Source organism: Ochotona curzoniae, unplaced genomic scaffold (genome assembly GCF_017591425.1).
Source record: "Ochotona curzoniae isolate NIBS_2020 unplaced genomic scaffold, NIBS_Ocur_1.0 scaffold_4506, whole genome shotgun sequence".
Classification (NCBI taxonomy): domain Eukaryota; kingdom Metazoa; phylum Chordata; class Mammalia; order Lagomorpha; family Ochotonidae; genus Ochotona; species Ochotona curzoniae.
This window is the reverse complement of record NW_024467119.1, coordinates 34,992,744-35,009,156: the sequence shown is the minus strand read 5'-3', so window position 1 is coordinate 35,009,156 and position 16,413 is coordinate 34,992,744. Positions and strand designations below refer to the sequence as shown.

Genomic DNA, 16,413 nt, shown 5'->3' with positions numbered 1-16,413 from the left:
AACATGCTGAGTGCAATGTTATCAGTTGCTACTTTTCCAAGGAAAAACGTCAAATATAAGATGCTTTCCTCCTCCTCCCCGCCCCTCCCCCCAGGGTGCTGGGGGAGGAGATTGTGGATCTGGAAGGTTGTAGAGTGGCATTCACAATGAGCCTTGGGGACAAGAAAAGACAACATTAGGACTCCTGCATATTTATCTTAGCTCATAAGTTGAATTTTATGTAAGTTTTATAACACACTATGTTAGCCCACCGATGTATTAATATAGACCTCTAACGTACAAGGAAACATAAAATGCATTGACTGCTACAACTGAATCAGAGCCCTCTGCTCCCGGAGTACTGGCATGCTGATACGAAGTCTATCTTTCACCAGAGTTCATGTCCAATAGAAGGGAAGAAAGGAGAACACTCCCAGCTCTGTGTCACTCCTAGTAATAGAAAGGCGGAGCCCTTACACATATGACAGGAGTATGTTCTCTAAGCCCACTGTCTTAAAAAATAACATATTGCTTGTTCCTTTCTCTAAGGAAAAACAAACAAATAAAAACAAAAACCTCTCCAAACCAGACACTGTATCATGATTTTTGAGGTCAAGGGCTGAGTCATATGTTTGGGCTACCTCCAATTCAGACTCAAGACATGGTATTGGATTCCCCAACTTCAAGGTCATGGCCAATAGGCAGTTTAAGTTTAATTCAGTGGCCTTCGCTGCCAAGAAAGATAATAATGTTCTCTGAATCCTCTGGCAGTCTACGTTGATTGTAGGGATGGGTGTGGTTTATACATTGTTGGGTACAATTACCTCCCAGAATACAATGCATCTTCTTTGAGACATCCCAGGGAGATAATTTGGACATAATGAAGATCTATAGTAATCAGATAATTACTATCGATCGCTCTTTAGACGTCTTGATGAGGTAATTAGGGCATACTGGAAAGGAGCTAGGACTGATTGATTGGCATGACTGTAATCTCAAAGATTTCTAATTATGTTTCTTTTCTTCTAATGGCTTATAAACAAACATCATTTTAGCTTCAGAATTTGTCAGGTGCCAGGTTCACTGGGAACACCAGCTTTCCCTATTATGCTAACTAGACACTGAACATCATCAGCATAAGCTCATTATGCCTTCCTGCTGAAGCAGAAGAAACTGCAATTAACCCTCACGTTTCTCAGGCTGCTGCATTTCCACATGGCCCAACTCTAGGCCAGGATGGAGTGCACAGTGCTGGGCTGGACACTGTGTAAGGTGCATGTGTGTCGGGTCTCTGTGGCCTGCTGGGCACCCATGGAGTCAGCTGAGGTGCTAAAATAGCAGTCAGATCATCAAGATTCAGCACATGTGACAGGGGGCTGGTTGACAGTGGTTAGGGACTAGCTGACTGCTCAGGCCCCTGTCACAAGTAGTAGCTACTCATTAGGAAGTGATGGTAAACAGCGGGTCAGTCCTGCTGTGCAGCTGGATAAGATACTTCCTATATCAGTGAGCTCTTGCTTTACAGCTTCCATTAGACACTAATGAGGGGACTCCCTGTCAGAGACCACATTCCACATTACCCTAATATTTCCTACACCTTTTAAGACCTCTCAGCAGTGTGTAGTATTCAGAAGAATGGCCTGTTCATTGATGATGGATGCTAAGGACCACTAAGTGTGAAGTGTGCAACGAGCTGTTTACTTGTAGCCAGTGGTGATGGGAAGCTGCACTGGGCAACAAGGCCGATGGTTAGAATTCATGCAGTAGATACAATGTGGGTGCGCTTTGGAGTATGAGGTGATCTGGTTCCCAGACATGACAGTCTCCACTCTAACCCATCCACACTTGAGAGCCTGGTAGGTACTCAGTATACTTGTGAAGCATCCACATGAACACTTGTGTTCTTGAATTCCTCACTTTCTGTTGAGTAATTACCAAGGAAGAAAATCATATTTTGCTTTTCCATTTTAGAGGTCATATCCATCCAATTCCTGGACCCATAGCTTTAAAAAATCACAAGCTTCCTAAAGATTTGTGTCACTACATCTTTCAAGAAGGAGAGGAGTAAATACACACTGGTGAGATGGACCCCAAAGGAAGTCCAGGATATTTGATTTCTCCATAACTTATCGTGTGCTGTTGTCAGGATAATTACAACTGTGATTTGAAATGCTTTATTAATTCCGTTAACTAGCTTGAGAACAAAAGCATATATGAAATTTATCTTTGTATTATATCTTTATAGCATAGGCACACAGCAATTTTTTTTATCAGAATTTGAAACAAGGTGTTGCTTTTCAAACTTAATGTGAGCTAATGTTGGGTATTGCAAAACTTTCCTAAATTGTATCAGTATATTTTCCTGTTATAGGACATACACTGAATACATTCTAATGTTTCTAAAATAATTAGAAATTCTTCAGTGGCATTTTAAGCAGCATTCCTATGATCTTAATTCTACACATGTGGAAATTATAGGAGATATTGAATTAATATCTAAAACATGTTCAACTTTTTCGTTTGTTGGTTGACTTTATCAATCAAGATGCAGGTTTTTTTTGTTTGTTTGCTTGCTTTTGTGTGTGTGTGTTATCTGGCCACTTTCCTGAAAGTTAATTGAACACCAATTTTAATTTTTTTAAAGATTTTATTTTTATTGCAAAGTCAGATATACAGAGAGGAGGAAAGACAGAGAGGAAGATCTTCCATCCGATGATTCACTCCTCAAGTGACCACAACGGCCGGTGCTGCACCAAGCCGAAGCCAGGAGCAGGGAACTTCCTCCAGGTCTCCTACACAGGTGCAGGGTCCAAAGGCTTTAGGCCATCTTTGACTGCTTTCCCAGGCCACAAGCAGGGAGCTAGATGGGAAGTGGAGCCACCAGGATTAGAACTGGTGCTCTTATAGCATCCTGGCATATTCAAGGCGAGGACTTGGCTGTTAGTCCACCATGCGGGGCCCGAACACCTATTTTCTTATTTGCTTATCTACATTTTTTATTTTTTTGTTTTAACTGAGGGTTCTTTTAATTTTGAGTTCTGAATGTGTGCTATTCGCTCATACCTGATTGCGTGTGATACTTCTTGGTGGCTAAGATAAACAACTACTAGGTTTTCTCCATTTGGCACGATGTAGATTGCAGGCATACAGTTGGTCAGAAGAGGCTTAGCCTACAACAATTGACCAGTGCTTCCATCTGAGGGTCGCAAGGCTGCCAAGGTGGAACCTTGCATGGTGGAGAGGTTTGCTCAGCTCACCCGAGAGCTGCTGAAACTGAAGCAGTACAGTAACATGCTCTTCCTTACCTGTCACTTCAGGAAGTTCTGCAACTTGAGAGACAGATGGGAGGACAGCTTCTAGAAGATCCCAAGGCTCTTCATTTTAAAGGCAGCACCCACAACCTACGCCTTTCGATTCATGACATCGCCCATTCCCTCTGGAAGAGCAAATTGCTGGCAAAGTATCAGGTAGGCTTCCAGATGTACTACACCCTTAACAGCTGCAACAAAGAAGAATCCCAGACGCTTGGGCCACCTTCTGCTGCTTTTCCCAGTTTAGTAGCAGGAAGGTGCATGGAGAGTGGAGCAAGCAGAACACAAACCAATGCCCGCGCATGTTGTTGGCATTGTAGGCAACAATATTACCCACTATCCCACAATGGCTATTTAGGACATTAGAAAAATATCTGGACAATATTAGGACATTTGAAAATAAGCATATCGAAAGGGATGCTTTGAAAAATTTTGTGTAATGTTCATATACACATTGCCTGTTGATCAGAATGGCAGTCCAGACACTGATAACCTACATCTGAGTACCCGAGTTTGATACCAGTGATTCCCTTGACAGCTTCTTGCTAAGAAGACAGAAGCTGTGAGGCAGCTATGATGGCTCACAGAACTGGCTTGCTGCCACACACATGGGATACATGGGTTGGCTTCCTCTGTCCCAGATTTATTTTCAGCCCACACCCTGTTGGGGGTGTTTAGAGAACAGACCAGTTTTTTGGGAACACTCTCTCTGCCTCTCTAATAAACAAGTAAATAAACAAATTTAAGTTTCACATAACTGTGCTACAACTTTTCATTTTTAATACCTAAAAGGCTTTCAGTACTGTCATTTCAATCCATTTTCACAGTAGATATTCATAATCAGTTGATTTTTCTTAATGGACTGAATTATAATAACATGGTAAAGAGAAGGAGGATGTTGTTCTCTGCAAGTGCCACACATGAAGTTTTAGCCCTTACAAAGAAAATGAGGAAGGAACTCCTGTTTGGGACTGAAATACACAAATAAAAGTCAGGGTTTTATTCAACAGCCAGCCTAAAAGTGTTAGTGCCCAGTCTCACTGTACGGGCCTATCGGAATCTGACTGGACTGGTCCCTGGCTTGCCCCTCCTGCACTTCCCCTTCATCCTCCTCCCCCTCCAGCAGTCAGCCTGAGCTCTCGGACAGACTGTTTTGATGGAATTTCAGACCTCTCTCCCACTCCCAGAAGGGGCAGACATATTCAGGGAGGCTGTAAACCTGTGTCTACATGCATGTTGATATAACCCAAGTTCAGCAGCCTCCTTTTTTGCTCTCTGCTAAGGTGAGTCCGTGAATAGAAAGACTGACTTTCCAGGTCCATCCCTGTTTCCCTGTGTCAAGTACTTATGTTTGAAGTAAGGCATGCAGCCCCAACCTCACCATCCCACCCCTCCACCCAATCCATCAACAGTGGGCAACTCTGGCTGGCCTGCGTGTAGGATTCTGCTCTGTTGATCAGCACAGGATGGAGACAGCCAATTTAGACTGTCTCATCATATCTCTTCCTGTGCTTTCTTCCTACTTGTGTACCACAACTGTCACAACATCTCTCAAATTTCCCCATTTCGATTTCCTTGCGTGCTGCCTATAATGGCAAACACCTTTGTAATAAATGTTAATTTGGTATGCATTCATTCGAACACTGGCTCCATGGTTACCACCTGTAGAACCTTGTGTGACTTTATGTCTTTGAACCCTCAGCTTGTGAACTAGGGGTTCTTCTATTTATCCTGTTGTAAACAGGAGACAGAGGCTTGCAGAGGTTCCTCAGCTTGCCCCAGGGATTCACATCAGCCAGTGGAAGGCGCTCTCAGGCGGAATACGTGGGTCCTGGAGCCTCCGCCTTTCCCCACCAAGTTCACTGCTTTCCATGTAGCAGCCGTTTCTTTCCTTTATTGAAAACAGACATTGGACATGTGCTGTAAGAGAGGCTATACTTTTAGGCAACTGAAGTCTCTTAGAGGTTTGGCAGGTTTTCAGCCAAGGGTTTTCTTGAGGTAACTAATCGAGTTTCCAGGTTCCAGCGGTGGGGGAATCTGGGCTCCCCATGTCCCACACAGGGGAGGGCAGAGACATGAAAGGAAATGGCCTCTGGTCTGGTCCTTTAGGCTTTCTTTGCTTTTCTCCAGAACGGCCCTGCAGGGATTCCTTTTAATGAGCCATTGAGCAGTGACTGGTGTATGTAGGTTTTCTTTTGCACTTTTCTGAACCCTCCTCCTTCATCCCACCCCCTGCAAAAAAAAAATCTTTACAAAGGCTCTTTTTGCAAATGAGATGCAGATGGCAGTGGAACTAGGGGGCTGGATTCAAGACACTGACTCCCAAGGCACGCATCTCAGCTCTGGTTTTTAGCTGTATGACATAGGGGGAGTTATTGAACCTCTTTGGACCTCAGTGCTTGCTTATGAAAATAGGGTCATGGTATACTTGCCCTTAGGGGCTGCTGTGAGGACTAAATGAAGTCATCTGTGTGATGGTAAGAAGGGAGGCCAGTGGCAGAGTGTCTGATGGCACCCACAGTGTGAGGCCCTCATTGATGGCTGACTCTTTTATATCCTATAGGAAATTCCTTTTTATCAAATCTGGAGTGGATCTCAGAGACACCTGCACTGTACCTTCACTCTGGAAAGATTCAGCCTGAACACAGTGGAGCTGGTGTGCAAACTCTGTGTGCGGCAGGTGGAAGGAGAAGGCCAGATCTTCCAGCTCAACTGCACGGTGTCAGAGGTGAGCCGCATGTGTGGGCCTGGGATACCCGCCAGGCAGGGATGCAGGGGAAGCGCAGTCCTAAGATACTGCTTAGGATGCACATATCTCATGTGAAAGTACCTGGTTCAAGTCCAAGTTCCTCTGCTTCCCATCCAGCTTCCAGTTAATGACAATCCTGCATGGCAGCAGGCGGTGGCTCAAATATAGGGAACTTTAATTTCTTGCTTCTTTTGCCTCTACTTTGAAAGAAGGACTCATGATTTCTGTTCTCCCTGCTGCTTCATCCTCCAAACAGCAGATGTGTCCTTTCTCCCCAAGAACGGGAGGAGTTACAGAAATCCAAGTAAAACTGACCCGAGTCTCCTTTTCTTGGCTCTTGGTGCACCTCTGGCTGGCCATTGTTACACATACAAGTTCAGAAATCACACCAGTCTTGGGGTGGGCAGTATGAAAAGGCTGGCTAAGCTACCTCTTGGGATGCCTGCATCGCGCTGGGCAGAGCTGTTTCTTATCCCGGCAGTTCTTCTGAACCGGCTCCCTGCTAATCATCTTTGGAGGCTGCGGAGGATGGCCCAAGTTCTTGAGCCCCTGCCAAACACAGGGAAAGGCTCAGTTAGAGTTCACAGCCCCTGGCTTTGTCATGGCAGAGCCCTGTTAGAGCCAGATGGGTAGTGAACTTGTGGGTGGGAAAAACTCTCTCCTGCCTCTCTGTCACTCTTTTAGATAGATGATAGGTAGATAGATGCAAAAACTTTGGAAAGAAAGTAAAAAACACTCTTTCATCTATCTATCTATATATATATAAATATAGATAGAAAGATACACACATACACACACATATATGTGATTGCTTGTTTAAAACTTTTCTGTAAGGACAAAGTGGTGCCCACAGCCATGTATGTTCTCTTGGAACATGTATGTTCCCAGCTAAAGGCCATGGTTGGGTAGCCAAGGAACCCCCATGCCAGTGAAGGAACAAAGCACGGGGAAGCTAAGTTGTGTGCTGTTAGCTAAGTCCCAGGTGCCAGGATTGTGGCATTGGAAGCTGGTGGGCGCCCGCAGAGCCTGAAAATCCGCCCTCTTTGCTCCCGCACACCCCACCCCCATCCCTGCCCCAGCTGGGTCCGTCGGTGTGTGCACAGAGCTGCTGGGCAGGGAAGCAGGCACCTCCACCGCACACTGCCCTTGGTTCCCACAGCCTGCGAGGTGCGCTAGCCTCGCCTCCTATAGTTCCGGGAGACTTTTGACTCATCAACAACTTTAGTCACAGCCGCTGGTGACATTCATAAGGAATGATCTCGGTGTCAGGGTGCCATGGCAACCGCCAGGGCCCGGGCTATCTCCCAGGCGCACTGCACCACCCCTGCTGGTTGCGGAGGGTGTGTTCACTTTCCAGGCCCAGCAGGTCCGCGAAACTCAATAAGCACCCAGCTCCGGGTACAACAATGGCTGCGGGATTTGGGAAAGGGGCTGTTGGGGGCGGTGAGGTTTGGCCCTTTGAAGCTGGCTCTGTGTTCCGCGTGAACATTGGCTGTGTACTAAACAGTGGCTCAGATGCAGCTACAAATGAAAGACGGCTCCTCTGGGGCTGTGTCCCGCCAGCCTCCTCGCGGAGAAAGCACCGTTTTTGCGTGGTGTGATCGCAGCTGAAGAACTTTCCTTTCTTGTGCCAACACGGAGGAAAGATGAGATCCTGCGCACTTGGCAGCAGTGGGCTCAGACAGCAGCGCTCCTGTCGCGGGGTTGGCATTTGCCCGTGTGTGACAAGTACATTTAACTGGCGGGTGCGGGGGAGGGTGGCCAGCTTGCAGATGACTTTGGGGATTAAGGGGCACTCTATGGCTTTTACTTCTGGGTCACTGAGTACCACTGCTGTGGTTAGCATTTGAATGCCGGTGTGGATCTGGTGCGGATGCCCTGTAGAGCGGCTCTGGGCTGAGCAACAATGGTTTCTGCCCAGTCTTGACACTCTCCCCACTCCTCATCCAAACCTGCCACAGCAGACACCATGTGACAACACACCCTCCACAAAGAGGAAACCAGCTCTATTGGTGGCTGCTTTCTTAGGAACCCTGCTCCTTGCTGGGGTCACAGGGCAAGACAGCAGGTGGGCTGGGATTCCAATTGCAACATGCTACCTCCCAAGCATGGGCTGACTGACCAGGAACTGGCTGCCCCCTACCCATGGCTTCCAGGGTGCTCACCCGCAGTCACAAAATCATGAGGCCCTTGGTGGCTTTTGTTGGCTGGCAGTGAAGGACCTATTGTACACTGCAGAGACCAGGCTCCGCACACACACGGTGATCCCTGCAAGAGCCAGACACTTTTCTCCTTTCTTGGTTCGTTCAGCCAGAAATTCGACAGCCTCTGGTTTTATAGAGAGAAATGTAAGACTGAAAGTAGCTAGAAGGTTAGAAGTAATGGCAGGAATTCATATCAAAATGTAAATGCTGGCAATTTTTTTTTTTTTGTCATTTTAAAAAAGATGTTGGATGAGTCATAACCAGAAAGCGACCCATCACCACCAACAGAGCAGTGACAATAGGGAAGCGGGTGGTCTCTTTGGGCCTTCTGTTAAGTTTTAGCTGTGGCTGAAGACTCCTCAGAAAAAAGTCCCAAAGTGTGGAGTCCTGGGAGGGTGTGGGCATACTCACCCTCCGGCCTTGCCTCAGTTGCCTCGTGTAAAGTGATATAAACATCCACTAATTTATGGGTCTGTTGTGAAAATGGAGTGACTGTTAGTCATGTAAACAGAGCCTGGCTCACAACACATCACCACTGTGTGAGTGATGCCACTGAGGTAACAGGTGGGTGTGTGACCTCTGCCACTCTGATCAGTAGCAGAGCAGGAAACCCAGTCCCACAAGCAGAGAAGTCAGCTTTCCCAAAATATTGCTGTTGTGCATGCGTCTGAACCATGGAAAAAGTAAAGCTTAAGTTCGGGGTGGATTTTCAACCATATAATAAGAGATTTCCAGACAATAATAATTATTGTAATTTCTTCCATTTGCTAGAACTTATAACCTCTAATTAGTGACATGTAGCAATTTTCTGTACCAGAGAACGGTATTCATATGGAAAATAATGCCACTTTTCAACAGCCATTCCTTCCTTATGTATGCTGTTGCCCAGAACCTGTTCAAAATGACCATTGGGAAACTCTCATTTTGTTCTTTTCTTTTGCTTTTTTTTTCAAGTGACTATACTAAGAGTCAAAATGTGAGAATAGGAAGTTATCGTTCCTATGGAGTCCTCAAAATGTCTGCCATGACCACAGCAGCTGCTTGGTTAATGTTGAGAAATCATACGTTTCATTATGGGCATCATAACATCCAAGGCAGATGGCACCAATATCATAAACCACCGTTGTAATAAGCATTGTGTGATAACAAGCGCTAGTTTTACCTGCAAGCCAAGGAAGAAATCATAGCAACTGAAATGAGTGGATGAAATGATAGTGTCAACGTAGACACATATTTTCCCCTCGCTTCCAAAGCTATTGTCAACCAGCTGGAGAGAGAGACAAGAAATGATGTCCTACTGAGCTTTTTTCATCTACACAGAAATAAAGTGGCCCCGGTGTGAGCGCTCAGGTCTTTCATGCACACATGAAATGGTGGTGGTTCTTTTTTTCACTGGAAAAAGGGGGACAGCATGATGGTGGAAGCAGACCTTCCTGAGATCCAGGCCTATCTTTAACCGGCCTTTCGTTCGAGGATGTAAGAGTGAGAAATCATCAAACCCTTTGTGCCAGTGGGTTGGAAGCAAGCTCTGTGTGCTGTAGGGGTGGGCTTCTGTCAGGATCTGGCCTCTTCTATCCTCTCTCTGTCCTAGAAAAATGACCAGTTCTGAGAATGGCAAGAAATATACTCATTTTCAAGGAACTTGAGAACTCTCAGTAAGTCATGCAAAAATATAAGCACTGTGCCCTGGGCACAACAGAAGCAGCAGGAGGGCTGGGAAGCTGCTCCAGGAGACCTCTAATTGCCCTGGATGTTGTGCTAGGGAGGGTTGGGGACAGCCTTGGGGTACCTGCCTTTAGGGCTAGGCAATGAGGAGATTGTCAATGAAGAGCAAAGAAAAGGCAAGAATTTTTAGGGGTGGGTGCATCTTCAGCCATGGCACAGGACATACTGGGTGGTCCACTCCAAGAGCAACATGAATCTCCAAGGATGGGGCAAGCTGACAGGGGCTGGGAAGTCGTGAAAGCACCAGTGCTCCATGCAGGCATCGCCCCTGTGTCCTCGTACCAGCCACCAAGGCAGATAAGAGTGTACAAACATCCTTCCTTCCCTGATTCGTTACTAGTTAGAACTACATGTGGGAGTATGGGGACATAAGGTTTCTGAATGAGGAAACAAGGACAAGAAACGTGGGTGAATGTGAATGTCATTATATACCTTTAGGAACAGTCTGGCAGACAGGCAGGTTGGATCATGGATGAGCAGGGGGGGAACTACTGTGGCCAGTGGTCAGAATGTCAGAGCTGTTAGGTTCAGGTGTCTCTGGATAAACACTGACATGCGTTTCAGGTCACTCCTCTGGTTTCTTTGTTCTTATATCCCTAGATCTTCCCATATTCTCATTCTCTTTTATATTCATTCTCATTCTCTCTCTCCCTCTCTTTCTCTCTATTTTTGCTTCTTGGGAGAGTTCTGTTCAATCTTTAGGGTCTCAGTGTGCCCAGCATTGGGTTTGGAGACCAAATCATCATCACTCTGTATATTATGGCAAATAAGAAATTAGCTTTGCTCTAAAATCCACCTCCTGAGACCCTAAATGAGCTCTGTGCTGTGTGGTTGTTCAATCTTACAGGTAAGCACTGGCTTCTGACCCTGGAATGTGGAACACATGGCTAGCCTACTCTGGAACAGACAGCTACCACACACACACACACACACACACACACACACACACACACATACACACGCACACATACCCATGCCCACAGCTGTAGAGGCCCCTGGAGTAGTCCAGGGTAGGGTTTAGGAAGGTTCTGGGTGCTGGTGACACTAGCTAAGCTGAACACTCAGAGAGACATCAGAGCCTTCATGGTGGCGGGAATTGTGGGTGATTACTTTATCCTCCAGCAACTAATTATGCACACCAAAGACTTACCTGCCTTCAGAATAGAAAGCAATGACATTTAAAGTAGATTAAGTAGATTTTCTTTTATTGCTGTAATGGTTCCCGGGCAACATTTGCTTTTGCTTTTCCATCTAGAAGAAGTGATCAGAAAATGATTAGACTTTTCTCCTACAGATGAAAATTCGGATTTTACATTTGTGCTGTTTTATGAGCTGAAACTATTTTAAGAGCCAATTTATAGCTTTCTCTACTAAAAATTAGATTAAAAAATAAGGTGTATAGCCGTTGTAGAATGCCATTGCTCATTTACCTTAAGGCAACATGTGGTGTTTACCGTATCGTTATAAAAAGAATTAATTCTAATTGAATATCACCTAGCTGCATTATTTCATTCAACAAAAGCAGAAGGCAGCCATCGTCTGTAGGACTCTGAGGCCACTGGGGCATTGCTCAGGGCATCCCCATGGCTCAGACAGCTGCTAGCCACTCCCTTCACATTCTCATATCAAGGAACTGCCCTGGTGAACAGCTTTTCCCTCCTGACATCGAAACTTTGAGAGCACTGAGGCTACTTATCTCCCACTCTCATCCTGGAGAAACCCATGAGAAATGCTGTTGTGTAATCACACCAGAACTTTCCATGTAGTCCAATCCCCAACAAAGAGCATTGGGTAGGCATTAGCTCCCAACACCCCTTATCTTCACACCCAGGTTACACAGAAGAACTGAGCAACTGTGGACCACCAGGCAGAAGCCTATTATCACTTAGAAGAATAAACATTCATTCTCTTCTCATCCCTCAAAGCAAAGCATTATATTGTTTAGTTCCATAGGGCCTGCTTTTGTCTTCAGAAATAATGTTGTGTTGTTCCTGGTCCTGATACAGGAACCTACGGGCATGGATTTGCCACTGCTGGATCCTGCAAGTACCATCACCACTGTCACGGGACCGAGCGCCTTCAGCATCCCTCTCCCGATCCGGCAGAAGCTCTGCAGCAGCCTGGATGCACCACAAACTCGAGGCCATGACTGGAGGATGCTAGCCCATAAGCTCAACCTGGACAGGTGAGTATACAGCCAGCCTCTAGCATGAGTTTCTCTGTTAGACATGAGTCTCTAGGATTGACAACTGGTAGACCTTGGGCAGCAGTCCTCTCTTCTCATCCATTCTTCTATTTACTTTCTCAGTCCTAACTACTGTATCTTAATCTCCTTGTTTGTTTCCTTAAGCTTGCAAACAAGGTGTTAAGTGAGATTCTGGATCTGACATTTCTAAGTATGCAGGTTCATGCTCCACTTTGCCAAGTTGATCAGCTAAATCCACTCCAAATAACAAGAGACATGGCATCACGTCCACCATGGTCTTGTCCACGACCACCAGAGCCTGCGCCTGAAAGAAAATGTTAAGTATCTGGGCTACTTATGCAGTATAAGGACTCATCAACAGCTTATGTCTTACATTATTTTAGTTTTGAGGCTATCTTATGGTCTTTTGTTGCCTTAATTCTGAGGTTAACGAAGCTAAACATTGCATCTCCTGTCTGGGACTGATCAAGGCAAGTGTGGGCCAGTTATTTAGGACAGCCCATGGTAAACCACAGTGGACTAGGCTAGTTTGAGCCAGATGGCTTAGTCCTGTAAAAACACAAAAGAAAACAGATCCCTAAATCATGCCATTCAGCATATTTTCCCTTTGCCCAATACAGGTACTTGAATTACTTTGCCACCAAATCAAGCCCAACTGGTGTAATCCTGGATCTCTGGGAAGCACAGAACTTCCCGGATGGAAACCTGAGCATGCTGGCAGCTGTCCTGGAAGAAATGGGAAGACACGAAACAGTAGTGTCGTTAGCAGCAGAAGCGCAGTATTGACCACGCAGGAGGCAAAAGTAGACACACACAGGGAGTCTGTGGTCGCCCAGGGGTGTCACAGCACAAAAGGACATCGGACCAATGAGCTTCACAGGCCAGATCCCAGTAGGAAGAGAGAGATGAAAACCAGATACACCTTCTGATATACATGCCCACTTTCCTCGGACAGCATTGCCGGAGTTAAGCAAAATTGTGTAAATTTGTACCTTGAATTTAGAAACCAACCTAATTTTCCTCTTAGTTGGGCTGTATGCTGTGTGGTACAGGATCTTACAGTTTCCTAGGAAACGCTTTTTATTGCTATCCAGATGTATGGATAAACTTTCTTAACAAACCCAATTTCTACAAACGTTGTTTACATCGAATTGGACAGGGATGCAGACACTGTCCATGGCTCGTTCTATTTTTGTTCAAATCATTTGAAGTTGAAGCTGTGGACGGGTTGTTGTGTCTATTTCAGATTAGTAATTTACAGAGAAGTCACAGACTTTTGCTACAAATCATGTGCATCGAGTGTCTCGGATAATCCTCCATCCATGTTCTGTTTCTAGGACTTGTAGAACCAGTATTACTGTTTGTATCAGGGAAGTGGAGAATTTAAGTGTCAGGGAGAAAGGATTAAGACTCCTTGTTCCTCCGGGGAGGCTTGCCTGGTGCCCTTCGAGAATCAAACTGTAGCGTTGCAGGGAAGAATGTGATTCACATCCAACCATATAGACAAGCATTCCTCCGCATCACGTATGTCATAGGCAGTTGGCAGTGGTGTTTGCTTTTTTAAAAGATATCATTATTATTATTACCCTTACTGTTGCTATTGATGTATATTTACAAGTATTCTAGCAAAAAGATTTTCTTTCAACTTCTTTTTTTTTATTAGCAGTTCTGTTAGTAGTTGGGAATTGACTGGACCTGCCCTACCTTCTCACAGAACAGGGTGGGACTGATCACCATTTGAACAGACCTTGCTTCCTTGACCTTTGACCCTTCTACCTGTCTGCAGTGGAAAGACAGGAAATGATGACTGGTTTGATCCATGTTTTCTTTTCAACTTGCTTAGTCAGGCTCTTTCTCCTCTAGGTCTTACCATGAGAAGTATAGCATGTGGTCATCAGTGTTGACTCCCTACCATGGGCCTCTATCTTTAGGGCTAAGGGAAGAGGACCAGTTCCTAAGTTGGAATCAGGGTTTAATACCGCTGAGCTGCGCCACTTTGGGAGCATTTAGCCTTCCTGGATTTGAAGTTCTGCAGTAAATGAAGGTGGAAGTGTGTCATCTCAAAGTCCTAGGATGCTGTCTTTTATTGTCATGCTTCCATTCTCATGCCTTGTTTAAAAACCACAGGACTCTGGCCTGGTTTCTTCAAATAATTAACTAGTCTTTTGTCCAGGCTACATTATGCCTTTCAAAGAGTTCTGGTGTGGAAACGAATTATACTTAATAGCAATATACTTTGACTGTGTTTCAAATCTTGATTTTATTTCACCTCATTCCAAAGTTCACTAAGAGATGGCATCCCTTGCTTCCTTTCTTTCTCTCTCTCTCTCTCCTTCTTTCTTATTCTCTCTTGGGACTCACTCACTTTCCTGACTGTTGTCCTGGCTTCTTCATATTAAAACAAGTTTATCTGCAAGTATCAACTAGGTGCATTTGTCCTCTCTCACTAATTTTTGCTTTCATGCTATTGGGTACTGTACACACAGGTTATTCATTAGCCCTTTTATACTACAAAATGTTGGTCAACAGACTTTTTATAAACTATGACACTCCCTCGGGACCATCACAGGCTGCTTGTTTTAACAGAGGGACTCCATTCTTCACTGGCGAATGAAGAGTCAACAGTCTAATGACCAAACTAAGACTGAATACGAAGCATGCATGTGGATGAATCAAAAATCTCCCAAGCATGACTGTGGCTTACTTTTGGGCTGGAAGTATCCAGGTTGCTGACAGTGTTTTAATAGAAATCACTTATACATTTTCTCTAGACTTTCCAAATGTAGTTCTTACTTTGGTGATTTCTTGGTAAGCTCAGACTCCTTCAGTCTCTCCATTGAAGAGGGAACTGTGCTATCTTTCTAGGGAATCTCCTCTTCTATGCTATTCATTTCTTATCTTCTGGTTTAGCCATGTATTTTTTAATTGTCTCTCAGGATGTCCCAGCCACCACTGCGTTACTATTTCCATTTGCGAAAGTATTCATCACATTCACTGTATTTGTAAGTTCAATGGATAAGGTTTGTACCAATGAAAAAAATTGTACTCTAAATCTTAAAACAAATTTAAATATACGTATATTTTTAAATGAAGGGTAAGGAGTATTGTCCATTGCTACATCTTAAAATAAATTTAACCTGGCATGATTACTCATCAGTGCTGAGATTACAGAATCAACTATGGAAATCACCAACTAAAATCTAAACTGAATTCTCAAAAGGAACTTCTACTGCCATCGATATATTGGGGAAGCAAATATGAAGTTATCCTGATGCATCAGTTTCAAACATTTGCTAAAAGCTTTGATAAAAGAAGCCACCAACAGAGAAATACTGAGTGTAACAGCAAATGTAATCTGGAAGCTACTGAGGGCCCTTGGGGTTCAATTTAGAGGTTTGTTTTGCATTGAAGACACCCTTCCCCAACCGGAAGTGGGGGAAAATGGAGAGATTCCTTGTGAGGGTCTCATCTCTCCCAGGACCCTGTGAAGCTTGTCATCAAGTGAATGGCAATTCCCTAGGTGTAACACAGCATTTATGCCAAATCATTTTTACCGTGGATTTTGAATTTCTTCTCCATTGGAGTGAATTAATAGCTGTTAGATCACTCTCAAACCTCAGAAGGTTCAAACGTGGTAACTCATTTCGCAGGGAGCCACTTCATTCTTTGAAGAATGCTCTGCTTCAATGCAGCTTCAGAGGACAGGCAGGCTTGCTCTTGCCTGATGACAGAAAAACTATAATTTGTGCATGGAGCCATCTAGTGGCCGAGTTTCATACAAAATTCACAAAAAGCTTGACAAATGTGGGAAATGTTCCCTTCAAGTATTAATTTTCTTATTCTCACACTCGTTTCACTTAAATCATGTTTCAAAACTACATATGTAATTACACCATTAATTCATTCATATGCATATTAAGTTGTTTGCTTGTACTAGAAAGACATGAAATCTGTATTCGTCTTTGAAGAACTGTCATTTTTAATGTAGTTTTCAGTGGGCTTCGAATATTTTAAATCTCCTTACTTTTAGTTCCCCACTATGAATCTTTGGAAATGATAAAAGCTTCCACCTGGAAAGAAGTCTGACCTGCATGAGCAAATGGAATAACATGTCCAAGGAAGGGCAGGTGACTGCTAGGAGCTAAAGAGAAGAAAGCAACATCTCTTGCGAGTTTAGACTCTGAAAAAAGAGGTTTCACCCTATTACCATTCTCTTCTTGTCACATACATTCAACTTCC

At 44.5% G+C, this 16,413-nt stretch overlaps 1 protein-coding gene across 2 annotated transcripts in view; it reads left to right on the top strand.

Moving 5' to 3' along the window:
- The window catches only part of UNC5C (unc-5 netrin receptor C), a 334,610-nt gene extending 320,852 nt beyond the window's left edge, over positions 1–13,758 (top strand). Inside the window, exons 14-17 of one of the 2 annotated variants that reach the window (XM_040966791.1) lie at positions 3,297–3,446; positions 5,854–6,018; positions 11,975–12,153; positions 12,795–13,758. In XM_040966791.1, coding sequence (XP_040822725.1) covers positions 3,297–3,446; positions 5,854–6,018; positions 11,975–12,153; positions 12,795–12,960 — 660 coding nt within the window. In that variant the 3' untranslated portion in view covers positions 12,961–13,758. The remainder of the gene's footprint in view (positions 1–3,296; positions 3,447–5,853; positions 6,019–11,974; positions 12,154–12,794) is intronic. The other variant, XM_040966793.1, reaches the window with a different exon arrangement.
- Positions 13,759–16,413: the final 2,655 nt, after the last annotated feature.